Source organism: Hippichthys cyanospilos, chromosome 4, assembly GCF_059441005.1.
Source record: "Hippichthys cyanospilos isolate Australia breed blue-spotted pipefish chromosome 4, RoL_Hcya_1.0, whole genome shotgun sequence".
Taxonomy (NCBI): Eukaryota; Metazoa; Chordata; class Actinopteri; order Syngnathiformes; family Syngnathidae; genus Hippichthys; species Hippichthys cyanospilos.
Window position 1 is genome coordinate 12,893,490 of NC_142372.1, and position 25,039 is coordinate 12,918,528.

The window sequence follows — 25,039 nt, forward strand, 5'->3', positions numbered from 1 at the left end:
TCTCCTACTCATTGTCCTTCCAATAATGAAGCTCATCACATCAGCACTGACAAAATCACTCCCCATCAAAGCAAGGTACGATCCTTTGATAACACCGCTGTCATTTTCTACCCTAATGAGGAGCACTTATCTCCAAGTCATAGCGATGTTAAATCATGTTCTACAAGGTGACACGATGCAACACAAAGTTGGACTCGCATATCAAATGTACCGTATCAAGAAACGGTTGTGGCGTTTCATTCACTAGCTTACAAAACTGTTGATAGATGTATAGTAGAGTACCTGATCAGAACACCGGCATTAGCTATTTATTCAATGTTCTTCAATGTTCACTTTGAGGAGTGACCTTTAAAAGTACAGATTTTTTTTAAGTAGATTTTATAATTTAAGACAGTTCAGCCATAGTTGTCTTCTGATTAATGATATACCACTTTTGTAGGCGGACATGAAAAGCAAGAAGCGAAATGAGGGCACTCATCCAAAGTTGTGTCCCTTAGATCACCTTGAGTAATCCAAAAGCCTGTTTGTGAACATAAAACAGGTACGACTTAATTTACAATGGTTTGTCTTTTTATTCGCTTTCAATCTAGCATGTTGAAGCAACCGTGACGCCACGAAACAATCAATAGCCTCTTTGTTAGGGAGGCGAGTCCATTAACGAGATGCGGGAAAAGTCTCGGTTTTCACAACTTGAATGTCAGGACTTGAACACATACTGTGATAAAGCCATGAATGGAGTTAGTACTTTTTTACTATTTAAATATCTTGTTAAAAAAATCTACTCAATTAAAAAAAATTGAATAAAATACATGGTCATCCAGCATCTTCAAACAGACTGCTTTAGAACATAGAGGTCTCGCTCAAGTGCATCGTTTGAAACCGTTTGAAACAATAGTAACTTATTCTGGCAAATTCCCAAGTGCAAAAGTGCCATTTTTCAAGAGCAGACCTGTTATAAGAGCACTGCTATGGTTCCCAGCTCTAACTTTGAGCATGCTGTTTACATCCAAGGAATGAACATCATTAAAAACGCAAGCTATTAAAATAGGTGACCACCCACGAACAAGACATTAATGCATCAACAAAATTAACTTGGAAAGTTCATACGAAATCAATTTTTTTTTGCTTGCCTGCAGTGGTGTACTCGAGTATGTTTGGAGTGCTAAGTGGTCGTTATAGAGCCCGTTTGGAGAGAAGCGGCGGTGGTCCTGCTGGGTTTGCTGCAGGCAGTGCTCGCTCAAACAACAGGGGGCTAGTGAGAGAGTTTACGCTAAAAAAAAAAAAAAAAAACATCCATCAATATTAAAAGAGAATCCTGACAGGAAGAACGTTTCTTACGTCCATTCGTATCTTTGAATGTTCCCTATGTTGACTTGGTTAACAGCAACGAATGGATGACAAATAACGCACTGGGTAGAAAAAAAAAAATCACAATATTCTGAACTCTTGTTTTCATGCCGGTGAAAACAAATGCATTCTGAAGGAGTTTTCAAAGAAAAATCTGTTGATTCAGTGTCCCTGAAACAGTTTACTTTCACAATAGCATCCTGCAGCTAAGCCTTCCTGACCATGTCAAGGTGGTTGCTCATTCTGGAAACAAATAGGCAAATGAGCTATAAGTGAACTGTCTTCTTTAGCCTCATCCTTCGCTCCCTTTCACCTCTAAAATACAAAATTAGATTCATGAGAAAATGAGCAGAGAAGATGGAGTAATCTATTTTCCACCTGTTCCATACTAACTAGGCGAGGTAATGTATGCCTCGGGTTAATTTGCAGAGCATCACAGGTAGTACGCCGATCAAGCCGTGACCTTGACTGCTGCCAGACTGGACCGCTGGATGAGTTCACTTTCTTCCATATTACAAAATAATCAGTTCAAAATCACTGCAAAACAATTAAAATATTGATGATCATGTCAGACATCTCTCTCAATGAGGTTGGGGCTATATGGTGGGAGGAAAAAAAATCTATCATTAATGTATGTATGTTCCTCGCTTGACTAAAAGGTGCAAAACTGTGAGTCATAGAACTCCTCAACAAGACCACCAGCCAAGGGGGTCCATGTTCTAATAAGTGGCCAGAATTTCAACCTTTGTTTGACTAATCATTGATAAAACCATGTGGAATGGTAATATAATTTATAGAAATGTGGATACAAACTGAAAGTGAAAAAAAAAACCTTAAAAACATTTCTTCAAGTACTGCATAACTAAATACCTGTCCCTTCAAATAAAAACCATTGCATAGACCAGTGGTTCTCAAATGAGGTTACATGCACCCCTGAGGGGTAAGTGTTGGCATTTCAGGGGCTATGTTAAAAAAAAGGTTTCTGCAGTTGTCTGGAAATCTATTGTAATGCTGTTACAGGGACAGTACAACTTTCTTTTCAAATTAAGAGCAAATTAGTTGGAACATGAGGCAACTTATTGCTGAGCTGTGTCAAAGAGAATCCTTTGCAAATTTTTAAATGTATGTAAAAGTTTTACATGGATGAACATTGTCATCAGTGATGCATTTTTGAGGCAGAGAAGACAGAAATGAAACTGACTCTATGTTACTGAAACTATCTTCGAGAGTTTCTGAATAAAATAAAAAAAAAAAAGCTGCCACTTTAAATGTAGTTCAAAAGCTCCATTAATCAGACGGTTATGGAACAGCACTCCCTTTTGAGCCTTTTTTTTCCATCAAAAATTGATTTGTGTTGTAAAGGGGGTACTTGGGTGGAAAAACTAAAACTATTCATAGGGGAGGCATCATTGAAAAAAGGTTGAGTACCAGTTGACATAATAAGCCTTATAATTGCCCGCTTTTCAAATGAGCAGATGCTTATTCATGATCTGAGAGGGATTTGGAAAATATTACATTGTCACGAGATATCGAGGTGCAGCACATAAAACGCCAGAATCCGTAGCTTTACAAGGACGTGGCAATGTCCTCCATTCTTTTGATAAAACTGTGTACAACGCAATCTCAAGCCATATCTGCATCCGCCTCGGCTTTGCGCCATTCAGCAGGGTTAGTTTGTTTGAGTGTTAGATATGGGCTTGTCAGCATGCACCAGCAAGATGTGTGTTGTGATACGGCTGCAATTTCCAAGCTGTGGACTCTCTGGAAATTAGAACTCACCCCCTCCCCAATGGCAGGAGGCCACCTATTGTACAAATCTTTGCTCCGAGGGGTGAGCTGCATGGAGAAGGAATGAATTTATTCAGATAGCAAGAGAAGAAAAAAAAAAAAAAGAACGCATGTTGAGAAACTGATTTTTTTTTTCAAAGTCAAAGTAAATGGAAATGGAGGAATTTCTGTGAGATTAAGATGATGAGCGCTTAAGATCCCATTTAGATAAAATGAATATATGAAATAAAGAAGAGGAGGTAGCTGTGCATAGAAACATTACTTTGAGAAGGAAGCAGCGCTTGCATTTACCGAGTGGAAATTGATCAACAGCAAATTTCTATATCAGGATTGGACTATTGAAGGTCTGAAAACTGGGTTCATTTCCAGTCATTAGTTGTGACTGGGCAGTAGTTGGAGGGCAGCATGAACCGGTTGCCAACCAGTTGCAGGGCACACAGAGACGAACAACCATTCACGCACCCAAAGTCAGCTGGGATAGGCACCAGTGAACCTTGTGAGGATAAGCGGCACCAGAAAATAGATGAATGGATGAATATAAACAAAATTTATCTCATCACTTGTAGCCAATATAACAAGAATTATCAGTCTGATCCACCATTATACAATATGCCTAACAAAAATATTTCTTTTAGGGGGAGGCGACTTTCTACTTTATGTGTTTTTTAAAACCCTCAGTATACATGTTTGCTTAACCTAGTTCGAAAACCCAACTTAAAACAACAAAAAAGTTAAACAATACTTTGAAAGCCTAACTCTTGTCAAAAACCCAGGTTGAAACCCATTTCCAATTTGAATCCCTACTAAAGGGTTTCATATTCGGGTTCATATGTGGTTATTCAATTTTTTTTTTTAACACCTTACTATACATGAACGTTTTTTCACTTGTTTTGTTTTATTTTCACACATTTTTTTTTTTTTGGGGGGGGACACCTTACTATACATATGTAGTCGATTTGCATTAAAAAAAAAAGAGAACGTGAAGAAGGACACCTTACTATACATACGTAGTCGATTTGCAGTAAAAAAAAAAAAAGAAAGAAAAAATGTTACTATAAGGTTTATTTTTCCCTATATGCATGCCTGTTTCAAAACATCACATTGCAGACAGTCAACTCCTGACTACTTTTCAGCTCACCAAAGTTTGCAAAGCAGATGAGCTTGGTTTAAATCCCATGCCAAATAACTCTGCATGTCTTTCACTGTGTCCTCCATGTGCTTCCAATGGCATTCTACTATATGAACTGCCCTGTCAATTAAAGGCAAATAGCCCCAAAAAGTATACTTAAAACACATTTCTACATATGGTATACACCCCACACCCCAAACAGCCAATCAAAAACCATGCCCAATTACTTCCCAGTAGAACACAGACCATGTCGAGACAGGTCAAAAGCCGAAGCCAAAAGGCGAGCTTGAGAGAACTGGGCGTACAGGAAATATGTGAAATGTGAACATGGGGTCAAAATACAAAAAGTATCCCGCTCCTTTTTTAATGAAGCTTTTTCCAGCTGAGAGCCCGAAGCATCACGGCAAAGTCACCCTTCGTAGAATGCAGATAAATTGTGTCCACTTATTGTTATGTATATTAAAGATGCGGAACGGCCCGATTAACAGTACAGAGGGTCAACCGATGACGGTAAAGTCAGATCATGCAGAAAGGCAGAACTTTACAGAAAGTTAAGTGAAATCACAGTGGACTAAGAATACATGTTGTCTCGAGTAAAACAATTTTAGCTGGAGAAGTGAAATAATCAAGGGAAAGGTGATATCTTGTCAGTGCATTTAATTGCAAATTAAGGGGTAATGGAGCCAAGCCTTTATTCTTCAGAAAAATCAATGTGAAAGCTGGACATTTGTAAAGACCCTCTCCCCTTTTGTATTGTTGTCATATAACACAGTCAGCCTTGATTACATTAGCATATAAAAAGGCACACCTCTCTACCTTTGTGGCATCCAAACCTCTTAGAACCCAGATGCGTACGATGAACCTTGTTCAGAAAGAAGAAAAAAAAATGAATTTAAATCAGGCGACCTTCTAGTTTCATTAAATTATTTGGGGACACAATAGATTACACAATCAGGTAAAATGTTCACGATGATGACGCAAACAGAGGATTTTTGAAACGCTACCTGAACCCCAAGCCTCAGTAGCAACAAAAATGGAAAGCGGCCAAAATGATCCTCCAGCTTTTCCTCCTCACTGGTGAAAGTGCGCCTGCGTATGTGTCGTGTGATTTACGCAGCAGTGGCAAGGACCCATTAGCAATGACATAACATACCCTCCATCCAGGAAGTGATTTACGTGTTCAATAAGCTTGGCTAGCTTTCATTTGCGTCTTGCTCTCATTTCACTCCCTTATTCCTGACAGCGGCACTAAGAAAAGCCAGAGCATGAAGAGTGGAATCTAGATAGTTTAAATGTCATTGGGTGCTGCAACATGTTCATTGAATGCGCCTCATCACCCTAAAAATAGAAAAGTCTGCTGAGTCCCTGCCTTGACTTACGAATTTAATGTGTTCGAAGATCATGTTTGTAAAACAAAACTCTTCACGGTATTAAAGTGAAAGTAATTTATGAGGTGCTTGAAATAGATGAGGCCATGTTGATGTTATGTATCCATGACCCTAAATTCAAAAACATCTTGTTCACCGAACGCAGGTTTAAAGAGAACAGCCAAGTGTGGAGGTAGTGTGAAAGCGCCAAGAGATATTTCACTAAATGTACAATCTATAAAACCTGATCTTACAGTAACCAGGTCATTGGAACGGCGTGATCGCTGTTCGAGGAGGAGGAGAACTTTTGTGGAGTGCGGAATGATATGATGCGCCAGCCAGTGTAGGCAGAGAAACAATCAATAGAATTATATGAAGAATCAGGCTCAACCGCATACAGCCAGTGTTTGGGGGGGAAAAAGAAAAAAAAACATCTAAAAGTCTGAACGGAATTAAACTTTGAAGGACGTTGAAAAAGTTTCGGGGTTGAATGTAAGCATAATTAATCGTATTAACTGTAGCTGAGGCACAACATTTGCTGTTATATCTGGAAATATATGTGTGAGGGTTTTTTTTTTTGTGTTTTACTCACATGAGTACCAGGACATATTCTTTGGTATGATGATTGTACTCTTTGGTACGCACCCTTTCTTTCACTAGTCTTCCTCAAAGTCATTCTCGCACATCAAGTTGAGTTGCTCCTGCAGTTTGTCTTGCCACCTAGCAAGAGGACGATTAGCTATTGCGTTTCGATTAGCTTGTTTGTTAGCCAAATGCTGCACTACATTCAAGTGCTTTTTTCATACTTGTCAAATAAAAGATGACTGAAAATTTTTGACCCTGTATCAAACGTACCTGCTCTGTCTGCTAGCAGAGGACATGAGAGGTAAATCTTGTAGCACATTTAAGTGTGCGACAAGTCACGGCACATCTTGGACCCACTTTTCATGGAAAAAAAAAGTTGTCATGGCTACAAGTTGTGTAGGATACGCAAATGCGCTAAGTGAAGCGTGCAAAGTTATGCATCAGTGATTTCTGTTATTTTGATTTCTGATTTCTTATTATTTTTAATCTACCAATCAGTCAATCAAATAATTGGTTCATTTGAGTGTGGTTACAATAACCTATAGATTAGACATAATTTGACTAATCAGGTTAGTCATGGGATAGTAATTTTATTGGTTAGCCTAACAACCAACTGAACTAGTTTGTAACTGGTTGTACTGTTTTATATATTAAAAATGGCACTGTAGTCAAGACTTTCAATCTCCCAATACAATCACCTGGGGTTTGATTCTGAACACTGACTAACTTCCAATAATATTGGTAGGTAAATGTTCTAAAATTGCTTTTTTTGTTTGTTTTTCTTAGAATGGAGTTCAAGTTGAAATAACCGATCGGGTATCAGGTGAACCTGTCACCAACATATATTGATGAATGGTTGAAAACAGTACCATTCTGGATTGGTTGTTTAAATCAAATGATTGGTTAAATACATACCAAATAGATTGGCCAAGTTTAATCAGTTTTTGGGTAAATTTGACAAATCGTTTTATAGCATGAAAATGGTCAGACATGGCCTACTCTAAGATGCGATGCTAATGCTAATTTTGCGGCATGTTTTTGGGAGCAGATCTGTTTTTAGAGTGTAAATTGTCAAAATGGTTTGCTCTCTTTCACAATGCAATATTAATGGTTGAACAACCTTACCATTTTTTTTTTTTGGGGGGGGGGGCTCTCCTTAAAAATGCTGAGGTTTTGAAAGGTTACACGGTTTCAGGAAAAATAAATCATACACTGATGGGTTAAAGTCTGGGAATTGACTTCACCAAACTTTCACCTTCTAAACTTTCCCAAATTTTGGCACGGTGCTTCAGCTCTTGCTGATCAGTGAGTGCATGATAAATACGCTCACAAAAACTTTGATTGCATCTTTCTTTAATTTGGCAGGCATCTTTCTGTTGACTACTAAATTCATTTAGCTGCAGCCATCATGATGCTCATCAAAGAAGATGAATGAGTCCATCCTAGAAGCAAGCAAGCAAGCACTAGTCAGTGCTTTAGAGCATATAAGAAACAAAATAGCTTTCCAAATTCTGTTCTAAAATTGGATCCATAGAATCCCTAGATTTCTTGAAGATGAAGAATTAAGATGTCCCTATTATTGTTTATTTACAGACAATATTAAGTGCAACTTTTTTCTTCAATTCAGATTAAAAATAAGTAACAGCTCACTTAAGTGTTACAGTAAGTCATGAGTGAGTCCTTTTCTGACTAAGTTTAATACCACCATTTCCCGAATTACCCTCAGCTTTTACAACTTGGGCTCTATCTCAATTGAGTTAGATGGTGATGTGGAAGTTCGGTCTCACTCCAGAGGATCATAAAGACCAAGATTTTTGATCAGACAAACTACTTGCAAACCCATTTTTTTCCCTTGACCTGTCCTTGCGTGCAACACTGTGCTAATTCTCTAAAGCTCCAGCGCTGATGTCTGCTCAAATGTCTGTGATAATTACTTTAAGTGGCTTTTATTAAATATAATTGGCCTTCAGAGCAAGATCATATCCAATTACACTACTATACCTGGGAGAAGAAAAAAGATGCAATGGGATCTATGTCAGTGAATTAAAGTAGAGAATCACCATATAGAAAATGGATGCAACGCAAGACATAGTGTGCCACTAGGGACCTCCGTCTGCCTGTGCTGCTCAGAAGGAAAATCATGGATGGTCTATCAAGAAAAACTGCATCCAAATGTGTTGTTTGTTTTGCTGGTTATAAGAAAGCAAACTTAAAACAGCTCAAGATTATTACTTGCCGTGACAACATGTGCCAAGCCATGTTGGCCAGGAGGTGGTGGAGACGTGATATGGCCTGGTGGACAGCCAAACCTTTGTTCCGTTGTCTCTCATTCAATGTGCATCATTTTCCTGCTCACATTCCGACCAAACCGAGTCATTCTCACAATTTTCTAGTCAGTAGTGATGGATTCTTCAGTATAAAAAAATAAAATACAGAGCATTGGTGAGTGCATGATACTCAGTGGACATTTCATTCGCAAGTTCCAGAGAACCATCCAAATATATGCCCTTGCAAAAACATCTCCATTTTTTTCCTCACATAGTTGAGGATTCTAATTTTCTCAACTGCTAACGCACTTTTTGGCATCCTGTGACTAAGACCACCCTAGGTTCTTGCACAGCCACATACAAACGTCTCAAATGGGCAGCAGGATAGAATGGCAAGACGTGGTCAAGATCAAAGCTAGCTTTGCGCTTGCTGGAACACCACGCTGACATGTCGGGATTTCCTTCTTTTCAAGTCATTTCTCATGATTTAGTTTTGCATTATGTTTCCTGTCTCCATGATAAGATAATGTCTACAGTCAGCCCTGTACACTTGTGGTTTTTGTTGACGTTTGGTGAGTCTGAGTCACATGCTGCCCTGCTCTTTCAGAGCTCACACAGCTATCTCACATACACACCAAGTGGAAATGCTAATCAAACGGGTGTAGTGTAATCAAGTTTTTCTTTTTCAAAAAATTTGGAGGCAGCGGCCCCTGCCTAATTTTGGGTCTTTTGCAGTTTAAAAACCCCTCACATCATGAAGACTGTAATTATCAGCCCAGCATTTCAATCGTTGCATGCCATCATTTTAATAACTGCAATTCAGGTGGGCAGCACTTTATCACAAACTTTGGGTAGTTATGGTGGCACTTGTCTATATCTAACAACTACCTGTACACCAATCACAATGTAACAATGTGTCAGTATTTTGATTTTGGATAGCATACTGTACAACATACTATTTATGAAAACAAGAATTGTAAGTTAGTTGGTAGAAACTATAAAAAGCGCGTAAATCAAATGCTTATACGTAAAAATGATCAGAGCTAGTGGTAGGCTACCTTAAATTGAGGTAGGAATACCCTCGGTAAGCTAATTAGAGCTAGATAATTGCACCACTGATATTCCTGATGGGAAAGAATGAAGCGTCCATTTCAGGAGAAGCGTTAATTTGTTTTAATGGACAAATCACCCAGTGATGTATTAATGCGCAGCCATTATGTGAAGATGCGTGATCATTCGGCTTTAATTATTTGCAACTGCTGCCCCTGATAATGATTTAACTGGGCAACGTTATAAGCGGTAAAATAGTATGTACTGACTCAAAAAATACACACATCTTACATTCTAAATCAAACAGAATATATTGCATGGTACACTTAATTTATCTGATTGAAAACGCGCGAACATTTCTTGACGTCTGAGATCCCCAGCTTGGTAATGGTTTGTACGGTACAATGCTGACCCCTGGTGGGCAGATGTTGAACTATATATTCAGTGCACACCATTCTGATCTGCAAAGCAGATTGATTAGCGATTTGCATGTAAATATTGAAGAGGAAAAATATACAAAATAGCATCAGATTGTGACTAACGGGAGTGTAAGGAAATTATAATTTATGAAATGATGCGTTTCCATGCAGTATGACTAAAACATCTATTGATTTTCTGTTGTGTTTTTTACTCATTTAAGGTCACGGGGTGAACTCGAACCTGATGAAAATGCAATGAAACCAAAGTTAAACGTTTTTGTTCATAATTTGTTTGTTAGGCACAAACACAACACAATGCAACAGTGAAGCATATTAATGGCAGCATCAAGAGGTGGACCTCTTTTTATTCAGCTGGAACTGGAGAACAAAACGTAACAAAAAGTGTACTAGAACATGCAAACTTTATTTGGGGTTAATCGGAATTTCTTTCAATTTGGTCAAAGGTGTTGTGACAACCATTAGCATAAGTTTGATTGTGATTGCGGTCTCTAATTCTGAACAGCACCTCACACCTAAAAGTGGGTGGGTGTACACATTACTGTTACCACACTATTGTATTGCATAGTTTCTTTTGTACAGATTAAATGCCATATAATAGTCGAAGAACAGTTTAAAATGTTGTGTCTTGAATTTGAAAAGGGGTGTGTAGAAGACTGCAAATAAATCAATGGCTGCAGAGAGCTGAGGTTAAAGATACAGTCCATAAATAGTTTGGGCTCATTATTTTGGAGGTGGAAACTCATAGTTTAAAATTCCGCATGTATACTTTTTGTGATAGAAGTCCTGGATTTTTTTCTGACACGCCATTTAAATGACCACATTCCTTCCCAAAGGTTACTTTTTTCATTTTTTTTAAGAGTCAGGACATTCAATTCCAAGCACTCATTTATAGATACTGTATACATTTTTAATTCTTTTCAAGTCTTGGGCATAAGGCGTGTCTAAAATGGTTGGAGGAAAAAGAAAATATTCTGAGAATATGACTTTAATGCACAATTGGTACACTGTGGTGTTCTTTGTATGATGGCTTCCAATAAAAAATTCAAATTAAAAATTCTTGACACTTAACGAGTTCTCCCAAAATGTATTTTTACGTTTCATACGAGTCTGGGCAGACTCATCTACATATTATTTTTTCCTAAATTTTTCGAGTGTTAGGCTTGCGAAAGGTCTAAAATGGCTGGTAATAAATGAGTGGCGGACCGACGAAAAGGACTTGTGCAACTGGTGTTTCAGTTATTTCCCCCCCACCTACTTACATTAGATTCAGGCTGACAAACATCAGAACAATGATGTAATGTATTTAATTTTACCTTCACCGTCGTCTGGAGGAATCTCCTTGACCAGAATGAGATAGAGAAGCCTGCGGAAAACAAATCACATCAGTATAGGGGCAAATTGTGTTCTACAAATGTAATTTCTTTCGATGGAAGTCGGCACACTTTCTCACCTGCCTGAGAGAAATCCAGTTATGAAGTGTGGAAAATTGCATTTTCGGGGGGGAAGCAAAAGCCAGCCGACACTGTTATTCTGATAATTTACAAAAACAAGCACTTGTATTTAAGCTTAATCACATCGGCTATTAGTGCTTTCACTGTGTTTGTCTCACACTTCAACTTAATGAGCAGATTAATTGGGAAATGGGAAATCAGTCATGGAAGACAAAAGACCATTTCTGAGTGTGTTAGCTCATGATGATTTACTTTGTTAGCTCAACCAACTTTAGTTATTAAATCACCGTACTGTATTTCTGCCATGAGACAAACATGATTTGGCTGCAACTCGTTCAATGAATATTTTCATCTGCAGAATACTTGAGTATGGAACATTTGCGTGAGGGAAAATGGAAAATCAGAATGAATTATACATTTAAATCAAATCCCTTTTCACAACTTCTCACATCGTTCATCGCTATACAGCCCCGCGTGTTATTAGCAATATTAAATTGCGAGGAGGAAATCTCCAGCACCGGGATGTTTACGCAGTATCCTTGCAATAAAGCTCCACGCAATTATTGGCACCCAGTCTCACTTTACGATTCCCAGACAGCAATTCTGCAGAAACAATTGAGTTTGGCATTACCAATGAAGGCTTGTATCCCAAAGTAAAATATGAGTGTCTCTTCCACTCAGATAAATCTCGAAATGTGCGCAGTGATGTCACTTTTTTTAATTTCCCAGTAAGGATTTTATGGTGGTCCTAGCCTGATGATAAAAGACCAAATTAAACAAACGGAAATTGTTGAGTCTGATCAAGCGGCTGGTTTTGGTGCTGTGATGCATAAAAAGGGCCACGGAATCTTTTTCATGACATGCTTCGTTTACACTGCTGTTAACAGACAAAATGTCTGGAAGTGTTTGCTACTCTTGGTGAAAACAATGCTTGCTTTGACTCTTTTAAATAAACATGTTATTCTCCTCATAATATATGCTCGTACTATAGACATATCTACACTGACATGTGCGCTGTCACATCAATTGCAGGAGGTGGGATTTTCCTCTCCGAAACAAAAACTACAATTGCTCTGTTTTATGACGGCTACTGACTGGTGTAAGAAAATAAATCGGTCAATGGGTTGATAAGATCTGGTCATTTTACGGTACAAACATCAAAAATCAGCCAGAAAGAGTTCCACTTGAAGGAGTCTGTTGTGGGCCAAAGTGACAAAGATGGAATCCATATCAGAAGTCAAACATGTCACTCTGCTTCTTTGCCAGCTTGGCTACCTCTTGTCGTATGGCGTGTACAAGTGCAGAGGTGGAGAGGTTGCTGAGGGGAATGCTGTCCGTGTCCGCCCCCACCTCCTGCGAACTTTTCTGGGACGCTGTGCTCTGGGCGGCAGGCTGTTGGTCCAGAGCCGGAGAGTACTGTAGAGGAAGTATGGAGGGGCTCCCCTGTGGGTAGCGAGGATGAGGGAAAGCCTCGACGTAACCTGGCAAAGGAAGCTGGAAAAACGGCACAAAAAAAAAAAGAAATCGGCATTGTTTATCAAGATTTAAAGTCAAAATGAGTTTAGAGCTAAAACACACAAAAGCCTAATATCTAAGACAGGGACAAAATGTTGTCATTGAGTAAAATAATCATTTAAAAGAGCCCATTTTGAATGCAAACAGTATTTCCCATTTGCAGAATGAGAAATTCAAACAAATGCTTGGAGATTGTGTTTGTAAATCATCATTACAGGACAAATTGGTTCATTTTTCAACAGACAAGCTGTCCTATGGATGATTTTTTTAAAGACACAAGGTATTGTTTGAATGTTGGTGTTGTTTTTTTGTTTTGGTTTTTGCTTTGACTTATGAACATTAGTATGAGAAGCCAAACGGTTGCCGTTCAGAGGCAGTGGCTCAACTCACTTTACAACAAGCACAATTTGCCATGTAGAATTGTTGAAAAATTATTCAAAAAACGCCATTTAAGCTGTTTATTGCCACTTGCAGTTGAATTTACAGTCAAACTAAAAACTAAACATAAGAAAAAGAGACTTCATACCTTGTATTATTCAAAACCAAAATTTCTTAGCCTTTCAGTCCACTCAGTTTTATGGATATATGGGTACTAGTTTAAACCATTCTCATTAAATTCCAGATATATTTTTACATTTCTTAACAGTACACACATTCAAATATCTTAAACATCTTGATCATCAAGAAATAATCAAGTGTCTGCCTCAAGTGGTGTCAATAACTTTTTGCATTAAAGTAATCATTGGTTAGTTAGTTTATACATTAAAGACAATTACTTTGGGTACTCTAGTACTTATGTAATTGATTACTTTCGTGCTCAAGAACCTAAAGCAACTGATTACTGTAATATGTAATTCATTTAGTACCAGACATTGTAGACACTTGAGTACCTGAAGTAATCAATTACTTTGGAATTCGATATACCTAGTGTAATCAATTACTGTAGTACTTAATACTCCTTAATTCACCTGCCATTTTAGAGCCTCGTTAGCCCAGCGGTTGAAAAGACAATATCTAAGTCTCCAGACTAAAAAAAAAAGAAAGAAAACGAAAATAATAATACATCTGGCGTTGAACACGTAAAGTAATTGATTGAAGACAAACGCAGCAGCAACACATGTAGACCCCCAATTGACCGTGCAATATCCTTGACTTATGAGCTGAGAGAGAAGTTGTTATGTCTCAATCAGCAGTATGTCTCTTTTATACTACTCCCAGGTGGCTAAAGCAGGCATAAAAGGAGCAGCCAGCACAATAGCGCCTCAATGTATGCACTGTGACAAAAGCTGTTTGGTCGTTTTCAATCCTATTCAATAAAGTCATCGATATTTTTTTTTTTTTATAAAGTACAATTTTATGGAGTGTTGCATTACTTTACTAAAACACGCAAGACAGATAAACTATTTGGATGAACCAAAACGACATACAGAGTCCGCCCACTGATGCGACACGTCTTCCGGTTCAGGAGGATAGGACATCCAAGAGGGACTGTGGTAGGAGGTGGGCGAAGCAGAGACGATATAGTCCGAGTATCCCGGCCTGCTGGCTGGGATGGAATAGACTGCCGTAATTGGGTTTCCTGAAGATAGTGTAGGAGGGCGGGAGAAAATGGAGAGTGTGTGTGAGGGCAGATCATGACATCATGACTTTTAAAACGTCACCTCGGTTCACTGGCCACTCACCTGAGTAGGTGGACACAGGCTGCTCTATAGTGATGGATGGAAGTGCTGCCCGGGAGTTTGGCCCATATGGGTTGTTGTCATGTGGAGTCTGCATTTCAGTGACAGATGTGACAGAGCTTCTTCCCTTGGGCCCCAGGTCAGAAATGGAACTGAGCGGGATTGCAGACAAAACAGCAGAATTATAGTAAGCAGTCGCCACAAGAGGGCAGACACACTCCGCGTGGATGAGCAATTAGCTCATTAACATTCCTGCCATACCTCGCTGCACTAGTTCAATATTAAAATGTATACAGGGCCCGGAATCACACCGGTCACAGTACATTACCTAGAGAATATCAAGTGTCTGAAAATGGATGTGAATGGGAATCCGGTGCATGCCAGCTCTGCAGCAGACAGCATGTGTACGTATCGGCAAAACCTAATGAGCATTACCGTCTTAAGGAGGTGCCAGGAGGCGGTCCGGTGCGAGGTGGTAGAGGAGGAGGAGAGCTGATTGCCATATCAGGCAGCTGGGTGAAGTGAAAGGCCTGGAAGAGATCATGAGAAACTCACGTAAACATGACTCCTTAGAGTAGGGCTGTCCCAAGGTATTGTGGGTAGGTAAGGTGAATAGAATAGAATAGAATAGAATAGAAAGCCTTTATTGTCATTGTATAGCTGATATACAACCAATTTGAGACTGCTGCTCTGACTGGTGCATATGAAATAAATATGACCAATAAATAGAATACAGTCATAAACTAAAAAACATAGTTTCAGAGTGCTATCGTTATTTTGATTTGTCTCCTTGTTTTTCTGTTATTCCAAGTGTCAATAGCTTTGAGGAAAAGGCTTAGCTGTAGGTACTTTAGGTAGGTAGGTAGGTAGGTAGGTAGGTAAAAAATGGACAAACCACAGGTTATGTCTTCAAAATTTAGGATCGCTTGTACCCCAGTGAGTCTTGGCTTGGATTAGAAGGTGGAACAAAGATATTGCAAATTTGAGGCATATATTGACAAATGATTGTGTGATTAATAGAAAGCAGCAGTAAAGTGAGAAACAAGAATGAATATCTCTTCTCCCAGCTGCCACCTAGAGTATAAAGCAAGTCAAATGATGCAGGTCATACCGGCCGTTGACGTTATACGTCGCAGACTGCTGAAAAATTGGACAAAGGGCCACAAACGCTTCCTCCGTGGCAGATTGGAGAGCCGTGCGCTCGGGACACTTCACTTACCGGTTTGGGCAAACTGCACTGGTACACGTCCGCTCCATACGAAGGACTCCACTGCAGTCCTCCACGAGCACAGCCGATAGTGCCCGGCGCACTGGTCACCACATCTGCATAGGGAAGCGAAGCCGGAACGGCGCTGTATTGATCGGAAGGGGGACGGTGGTGGTGATGGGAGTGCCTCCCGGATGTGGAGTGTCCCCCCGACGCCAGGCTGAACGCCTCCTCCAGGAGCAGGTGCATCTGCTGGCGCACTTCATCAATGGATGGCTGTGAGCTCAGGGTGGATGTCTGTGACTGGCCTTTCAGACCGCGGCCGTACACGAAGCCTCTCTGATCCATTAAATGGTCCACGTTTGTCTCTTCAATCAACTCGGGCTCCGTCTGAAATAAGCATGCAGAGTGTTGATGCGTGAAAATCAATGAAACGGAACTTACTAAATCACTTGGTAAAAGAATAAGTAATCGGATGAAAGGATGTTGGCAAGGTGCGCAAGAGCATCTGTCGAATTCCAAATGTACCTGCACAACCTTTGAGCCGTTCATCACAAGTCACGCCGCGGTTGTGCGTAATCTGTGAAGAATAATCAATGCAGCCGATACGCGAATGGATGTTGACAAAGTGTTGACAGTAATGTGTGGAAATCTATATGAAAAAGGCATTTGCAGTCATATAGATCAGCGCTTCTCAAACTTTTATCAGTTATGCACCCCTGTGGAATATGTTATTCAGCTCCATTAATCAGTGCAAAGAAATTTTGCATAAAAAAAAAAAAAATAACTACAAAAAAAATTTAAAATAATAATATTGTTATTTAATTTTGTTTTTTCCTGTCTCTTTTGATGGAAATTTGCACCACTAATGACAGTGTGTATCTTTGTAAAACTGAGCAAAACAAAGGCACACAATATTTTGCAAAGGATCCACTAAAACACAATTTGGAAATAAGTTGCTCCATGTTCCAATTGCTTTTCTTTTCATTTGAAAATAAAGCCATAATATTTATGTCATGGCATCAAAATGCTTTAAATAATATTGGCTGATACCTGCAGACACCCTGAAATTCCAAGTGCCTCTGAAGTGCCTTACATGTACCCCAGGGGTACCCCATTTGAGAACCACTAGTATAGGTTGAAGACCAACCTGCAGCTTTCAAACCCAGTCCCCTTTTGTTTTTCCTTCTAAACATCTGTCATTGTAAATCTTAACTTTATCTTTCACAATTCTCTTTTTCAAAAGTATGCACCTAGCTTGTATCTTTGGTGACAAATGAACACAAGTACAGGATGCCCTACTTCCTGCGCAAATACAAGGTTGCCATGGGATACCCACTATAGTGCACCTCATAAATCAGTCCCTCCTACAACATGAAAAGGGAGAAACATCTGCAGCAATGGGACTTGCAGCTACACTGATCATTGTAACAAGGGCAGGAAATTGAAATGTCTGGGTGGGTGGGTGCGTGCGTGTGTGCCTGTGTGTGTTGGGGGCATAGTTCGAGAAAAAGCACATGAGCTTTTTGGATACACAGCACAAAGCAACACAATTTGGAGGTCAGCGTCTTAAAATGTTAGGCTGACTTTTTGTTTTAAATCAGTCTGATATGTCATAGCTATTCAGTGTAATGCACAAAGCTAGTGTGGATGGACATTAAAATGTTTGTATTAATAGTATCTCAAGATTCGATTCGGTTCAGATTTTTGGGTCTGTGATTTGATTCAGAATTTTGATTTTTGATTCGATTCAATTGAAAATGATTCATGCTTCAATTTATAGGTGTGCAAACACTCACCATACTGTATGTCTGCTTTGCAAAACAAAGGGAGACAGGGTGTCATTTTTTTGTTTGTCTACATTTATTAAGTTCTGATTTGTAAGGAACATGTTTTTTCTCCACAAAAACAGCACATGGACAGCCTTTTTTTTTCCAAGTTACCTGAAAGTTGTACAACTTTCAAAGTATAAAATCAGATGAAATGAAAAAGGGCATCTAAAACAGATAGAAGAATTTACATCGGTACACAAAAATGTTGCCCAAATGAAAATGAAAACATTAATATTGCTCTGCACATTTATGACAAACAAGATATGAAAACCTTTTTCCAGTGGGCAAAGCATCGAACGCGTTCCAGGTTGTTAATCCGTGTAACAGTGATCATATCGGTAACATTATCAGTCCCAATCAGTACATCCGCGGTGGTCAACGCCCCTTCGTTATCAACAGAGTGAAATGCCGCATTCAAATTGGAGGGCCGTGTGGCTTTTGTGAGTCATATGAGTTTGTAAAACACAAAAAGACTGCATTGCTTGCATTGTTAGCGGATCAATTTCCTCCTTCTCTAAAGTCTTACTTTTGGGGAATTTTTAATTGATTTGAATCGTAATAAATGAGAATCCCGATTCTTATGTGAATTATTTTTTTGGCACACCCCTAGTATCTGCAAAATATTCCTCCAGAAGACATACAGCACATTTCTCATAAAATGCAAGGGTGGGGAGGGGGCTTGGGGACATCGGCATTTAAGTCACTGATATCATTGCTTCTGATTTACAAAAGAACAGCTCACAGCAAAAACACTGTGGAGTCCGCTCCATTACGCTAGGGAGCCGGCGACCATAATGGAACAATAAAAGATGGCAGCATGAAGCAGTCAGATGGCTATGCATTATATATCAAGACCTTATAAGTGTTCATTTGGGATTATAAATGAATTACTGTCTTCCGGCACCTTGTTGGTGCACACAGTCACTACACCTGAGCACGGCACATCCAGGTTTGATCTTGAGGTGTTAAATAGGCCAAGAAGTTAAACATTTAACAATAACATGCAATGTGTGGTGATTTTTTATTTTTGCCTATTCACCATGCATTTGACTTGATTAAAAGGGTCAAACACAATTTAGGCTTATTTAAAAGATGAGCAATTACAAATACCAAACAGTATGTGGGATATGTGCTTTGTAAATGAAATGAAGCACCTAAATGACTCATAGGACTGGATGTGAGTATGAATAGTTATTTGCATAGCAATGCATCCAATATCCTACGAAGGCGCTAAAACATCCACATAGTAGCATGCTTTTTCCACACTACTATGGCAATTCAAAGTTGAGGGATCGAGGGGCACTAGTAACAGCATGACATTCTTACTTCTTACATCTTGTTCTACTGTTGTCGTTCACTACTAAATGCTATTTCTGCTCACTAGTAGGTCTAGGTTGCACCAGTACAACAACTAAGTTACTAGTGTGACAAAACTCTGCACTAGTGGGATACTAGTACTATGAGAGACAAAATCTTACTAATTCACATCTAGTACAGTGACTATTTATGTACCACTCATCGTATGCAGTCTCCCTCTAGTGATGCATAAATCATTAACTACAGTTCAGTTGTGTTTAACTTACATCTAGTCTTTAAAGGGACAATGTGTAGACCGTTTTTCATTACGGATAGCATGAGGGGCTGTATTTACCATTTTTCGTAGCTATAATAGACATGACAGCCTCTGGAGGAGTGCCATCCCCCATGTAATGTACTTAAATGATTATATTTAAAACATACTGTGTATATATATATATATATATATATATATATATATATATATATATATATATATATATATATATATATATATATATATATATATATATATGATATCTTTCACTATTATGTCCTTCAACAATAACAATACGTATATGATCATTTTTGATGACCACTTTGGCCACCCATACCTCTGTATCATAATGTATGGTACTTCTTGGAGAATTAACATATCCCATAAGTGGGATATGGTATGTTTATGGTGATGTGTTATGACGTGTGTTTTCTATAGCATTGTATGAATTGAATTTCGTGTTCTGTGGTATGGTACGGTATTTTATTGCATGACAGAGAGTAGCCGTTTCCAATTGGATATGGGACTTACATCATAGCCATTGTTCCGGATGCCTTTTCTGGGTCTTTCCCTCATCACAAGCAAATCCATCTCAGTTCCTCCAGGACTTGGACTGTTCAGGCTCTGTCTGCTGCGATATGACGTTTGCCCTACCTGATTGTGCCTGCAGAAAAATATGGTAGATGTTGACCACAAGAAAAAGATAAACCATTTTATTTAGAATTTTCTAGGATTATTTCTATAGCCAGATTTTACATCTTTAATTCCAAATTTAGTCGACGCAGCTTTCAGCCTAGCAGTAAAGAGAGCGCATTCACCCCAAATCAATTAAAAGCCATTCATTTGTTTTAGTGTCCCTTGAGCACGACAGGAGGTTTTATGATGCCAGAGAACATAAACAAATTGGGGTAGAGTATGATTTAATTGCAGTTATGTGGAATTCACTGAAGGATTGTTCACATTAATAGTGATAGTAAAATAGATTTAATACTTTGGTTCAATTAAAGTTTACTTTTGTGGGCATCTCTGAGTACGTATGTACAGTGTAATGCATAGGGTGTGTGCTAACTTGCTTCAACCTTTGTGAATGTCAAATTCAATTTTCTGTTTGGACAACAAGATCCATTCATGTCTCCACTCTTCCTCACCTCACGTGAGACTTGACATAGGTGGAATTTCGCTCCTCCTCTAGCTGCTCCCTTTGGTGGCCATGCCGGGGTCTTTGCGATAGGGCCTGGCTGCTGTAGCTGCCGCCATCCATGGGTGGAATGTCAAAATAGCCCTTCTTCTTCGCCTTAATTCTCAGCTTGTTCCTGTATTGCTCGATATCCGACCGATGCTTGAGGGCTAAGTTCACCTATGAGATTGGAGAACAGAGGGACATAATAAAAAGGATTCCTAAAACCTCATTTTGTCAATGTCCTTCAAACAGAGTTACTAAACCCATGGCACCTTATCAACATTCAATGAACAGACCATCTTTTGGGCTTAAAAAATTTCCATTTGAACTCAAAATGCACGTGGACAGTATTATCCAGGAATATGACTGGTCACTAAAATACACTTTATAGTGTCTCAGTTTTATGTGTTCAAATTTAAAACAGTCAGGGGTTAGGGTTACGAAACATGCCCAATCTGCTCAACAAGGAGACTAAATAAAAAAAAAAAAGGAGGGAAAAGAAGAAGAACAGGAAGTTATTGACCTCATTGTAGCAAACAGAGGAGACTAAATAAAAAAAAAAAAGGAGGGAAAAGAAGAAGAACAGGAAGTTATTGACCTCATTGTAGCAAACAGGCTGCTCCACTTTCAAGTTTACTCTTGGATTATTGTTGACCCACCAACTGTAACTGGCACTATTACATGTGTAATGTAAATATAACATTATGCATGTGTGAATTAAATCATATGATTTGTTGACCTTAAATGACCATCGTTAGTGCGCTAAAGGTAATCGTGATTGTTAACCAGTTAGCATAGGCACATTCTGATGGTGTCCAAACTCCATTTGTATAGAAGATAATAATGTTTTCCACTCACAAAGACAAAGAATGAGTACAGACTGGTAGTTATATCTACTCACTTCAACCCACATTCTACCTCAGTAGATTATGAAAGTAAATGTAATATATATTTAAATATATATATATATTTTTTTTTTGAATGGGAGATTATGCAATTATTTGATTTTTAAAAAGTTTCAACTATGCCAGGCCTTCCTAATTTTATGGAGATGAATTACCTCTCCGTTTAGCATGGTTGAGTCTCGGTCAGAAGAAACACGTTGCGAGTAGTTGAGCTGAGCTGTCATGGGCTTTATTGAAATGAGCTGCAAGGAGCCAGAGGAGGTATCGTAGGGATCTGAAAAAGAGTGAGTAAATGCATTCACATAGCAAGGACAAATAAGTGATCAGCATTTTGTGAATCACACGGAACATTAAGGCAGTCTGAGACATAAAAATGGAATTCCTGACCCTGCTTCAAAAAGACGTGCAATTGAGGCAAAATAGAGTGCACTTGGCGGCAACCAGCAGACGTGCTGTTTATTCAGTCTCGACTAGTCTGCTGTCTCAAGCAGTATTTTCCAAACTTCATTGAAAATACTGCACCCACCTACTTTACGTTAAAAAAATCTCATGGCGTCACGCTTAACAAAATAACACTAAAATAATGTAGATATTGTCTTGAACAAGTGTGAAATCTGGGCATTTGTACAAAGTAGATCTAATTGGTCATAATACATGTGTTTATGGTGTGTTAAGGGACCAGTTTCACAGCATATACTGCTAACATGCTGTATGATATGTTTTATTAATGTGTGCTTTTTATGCATGTATCTGAGTGGTTACATGTCTGCTATTACAAATGCTGGGAAGAAATAAGTCAATTTATGAATACTCCTTTATACTACTGTATATGCTCAGCATGTGAGCAATAAACCAGGCTGTGATTGTCACATGCCTTCGTGACCTTGTTGTATAAAGCATGAATGATTTTGTATTTACATCCCCTTGTATGCATGCGACACTCACCGTCTCTCTTGCGAGTCTCCTCCTTTGTCGGTTTCTGCTGCGCTGTGACTTTCGGCGCCGCCGAGCCCCGGACAGAATTCCGCCGCTCTGATTCGCTGCTGATGACGGAACCGTCCTCACTCAACAACTTGCTGCAAGTAACCATAGCAACAGAAAAGGCGGTGAGCTCTGAGAAAAGCCGGGCTCGCAGCCAGGTTATGTCACCCTTCTCTTTAACACTCTAACCTTTTGAAACCTATTGAATTATGATGGCAATTGTTTGGTAAAAGAATTGACTTGTGCAACACTAGATTTTTTTTCATGTAACAGGAGTCAACCCACAGTTGGGTTACAGCGAAAGGATACAAGCCTGGGTTACTGTACGTTAGTGTTGAATCAAGCAGTAAGCTTAGTTGTTTATCAATGGACAGTAAAATACCTTCCAAGTACATGCATGGGCGTGTCCGCTACGTTTAAAAGGATGAAGTAAGGCAACATAATTTTGCTAGTAATAATGCAAACGCTGGCTCGGTCCGCATCGCGTTAAAGGGCCTTTAAACGCTGCACTGAGGCTGGAATTAAAGTCGAGACGACAGTGACATCAAAGCGCCGCAGTCCATCCCTTATTTGTCTGCAAAGAATGATAACAGCGAAGAGAGAGACAGAGGAACAGAGGATGCTCTCCCTGCTCCCGTTGAGGCGGCGCAGCTTGGCCTCAACAAAGACGTGCACAGTGTGATAACTAATAGAAACGTTGAGAATACATTTTACATTTACATTGGTTGCATGAGAGGGGGAAGTTAGGTTAGAAGATATGTGGAAATGTGACTAATGGGATGAAGAGAATGGCAGGATGGAGAATCTTTCCTTTTGGGAGGAGGAAGCTTACTGCAGATAACGGTGACTGCATTTGGCATAGGGGAGGAACGATATTATGTAAGTATTTGAAACGATTGGTCAAAATTAAGCTTTCTTAACTTCACTCATGATATTATGATATATCCCTTGGTCCACTGTGCTACCCTATTGAGTTACAGGGAACAGAAATACATATTTAATTTATGTTTGCTGTGCGACTTAAACAAGTCCTCGAGTAATTTGAGTACCCCGGCTAAATTTTTTTTTTTAAAATGCTTGATAGATAGACCCACATAAGAGTGTACGTCAGAAAAAAACATACGTCAGAGAAAATAAGTCAAGCCGATCACAGCAACAATTGGTAATGCTCTCATGACACCAAAATTCTAAAACCAAACAAAAAACATGTAATGTCAGGTCAGTGAGCACGTCAGGTTCAATCAACCTAGGATATTTAATAAACAACATATAAAAAAAGAAGACAATAGTGTGTTTGTCTGTGTGTGTGTGTGCTATCAGTTATTAGTTCACACAAGTGCTGCCTTTCTTCTTTTTCCTTAATGCTCATCCGTGGATCGTTCTGTAGTTAGGTCATGATGTCTCCCATCTTCTGAAGCTGCATCAGTCATGTGCCTTCTTGTACATGGTTCTTAGACAGTTCACAGACGACTTTTTAATGATTCAAACAAGTTTATACTCTTGAATAAATGTTTTGCAATATAATAAGAGTAAATATGGGATAAATTATGTACATGCAATCTAACAGGGTCTTAGTTAACTAGAATAGTTCTGGTTTCCTTGCATCCAGGTGCAGAATAAGCATGAAAAATGGATGGATAAACAGTCCAATTAGGATTGAAATATGTAGGTAAAGTTAAAAAGTATCAGACTTGAGATTGACGACTGTGAGTCATCTTGACGTCAAACGCACGACGAGCTTTCTACTGCCTAGTCCGTCACACATTTAAGATTAATCGTATTATCCTGCTCTGAAATTGAATCCAGGCTTTGAGAAATTCCGCCCTTTTTGCGGTGGCATTAACCAATCAGTCATGATTTAACATGACAATTCATTTCCAGAAAGCACTTCTTGCCATCAAACAAGTGAAACGGTCAATTTGACATGGCCACATACCAATCAGTGCTAACGTGTCTGTATATTATTCACCGTTATGGTATTAGGAGGGCACGCTTTGAGTTCTCTGAATGGGCTGGCCATGCTGTGATTTTCCATGTTGAAGGAGGGCTTTTGTGTGGAGGTGTGAATACCTTTTATGTTTGTCACTTGTGAGGTTCGCTTTGTTGAATGTGTTTTCGTGTTTCAAGGACTTCTCCAGCGAAAGCGGTGCATCCCGAATTTTTAGGGACAGCATCAGTGTGTCTTGACCAACAGGTAGGGTCTCCTCATCTCCTCCTTGCTGCCCCAGATGCTGCTTAGCATAGTCAAAACCTTGAACCGGCTGGGGAAACAATAAGCGAAGAAAAGTTTAAAATAAACAAAATGAAACTAATTATTTACCTTCAAATGATATCGTCAAAAGGACAATATCTTTGTATCTATAATATTGGTTTTAACGCCTCTCATGAGGTGGTAGCAATAAAAAAAATGTTTCTTTTGAGAAAACAATTGATTCTTTTTGTTAGTATTTAGCACATCTGTTTATTGGTTTATTTAAGTTTATTGCTATGTCTTTCTTATTTAGAAGTGCACCTGTCAACACCTGTTGACTTAAGGGGAAGTTTCAGAACAAATCTAAAATGCCCTCTAAACTTGGCAGACCAACATCATTTTAATTTTCTCCAACCATTAAATGTCCAACTGTTCAATGTTTTGGTAATTTCTCTTCCCAACAATGAGCTGGCCAGCAAGCTTCACATCATGTTCGATCTAAGAATCGACTAATACATTTCCTGGTCAGATTGAAATTATGTTTGAATCGCT

General features: G+C 39.0%; 1 protein-coding gene across 1 annotated transcript in view; it reads right to left on the minus strand.

The window, feature by feature from the left end:
* Positions 1–11,657: 11,657 nt before the first annotated feature.
* The window catches only part of kiaa1549lb (KIAA1549-like b), a 58,007-nt gene continuing 44,625 nt past the window's right edge, over positions 11,658–25,039 (minus strand). The window contains exons 13-22 of the mRNA XM_088414045.1: positions 24,367–24,557; positions 22,261–22,391; positions 21,471–21,589; positions 20,379–20,587; positions 19,762–19,894; positions 15,838–16,215; positions 15,054–15,148; positions 14,622–14,770; positions 14,367–14,518; positions 11,658–12,918 (exon numbers count right to left, since the gene is read on the minus strand). Of these exons, the coding sequence (XP_088270171.1) occupies positions 12,655–12,918; positions 14,367–14,518; positions 14,622–14,770; positions 15,054–15,148; positions 15,838–16,215; positions 19,762–19,894; positions 20,379–20,587; positions 21,471–21,589; positions 22,261–22,391; positions 24,367–24,557 (1,821 nt within the window). The 3' untranslated portion in view covers positions 11,658–12,654. The remainder of the gene's footprint in view (positions 12,919–14,366; positions 14,519–14,621; positions 14,771–15,053; positions 15,149–15,837; positions 16,216–19,761; positions 19,895–20,378; positions 20,588–21,470; positions 21,590–22,260; positions 22,392–24,366; positions 24,558–25,039) is intronic.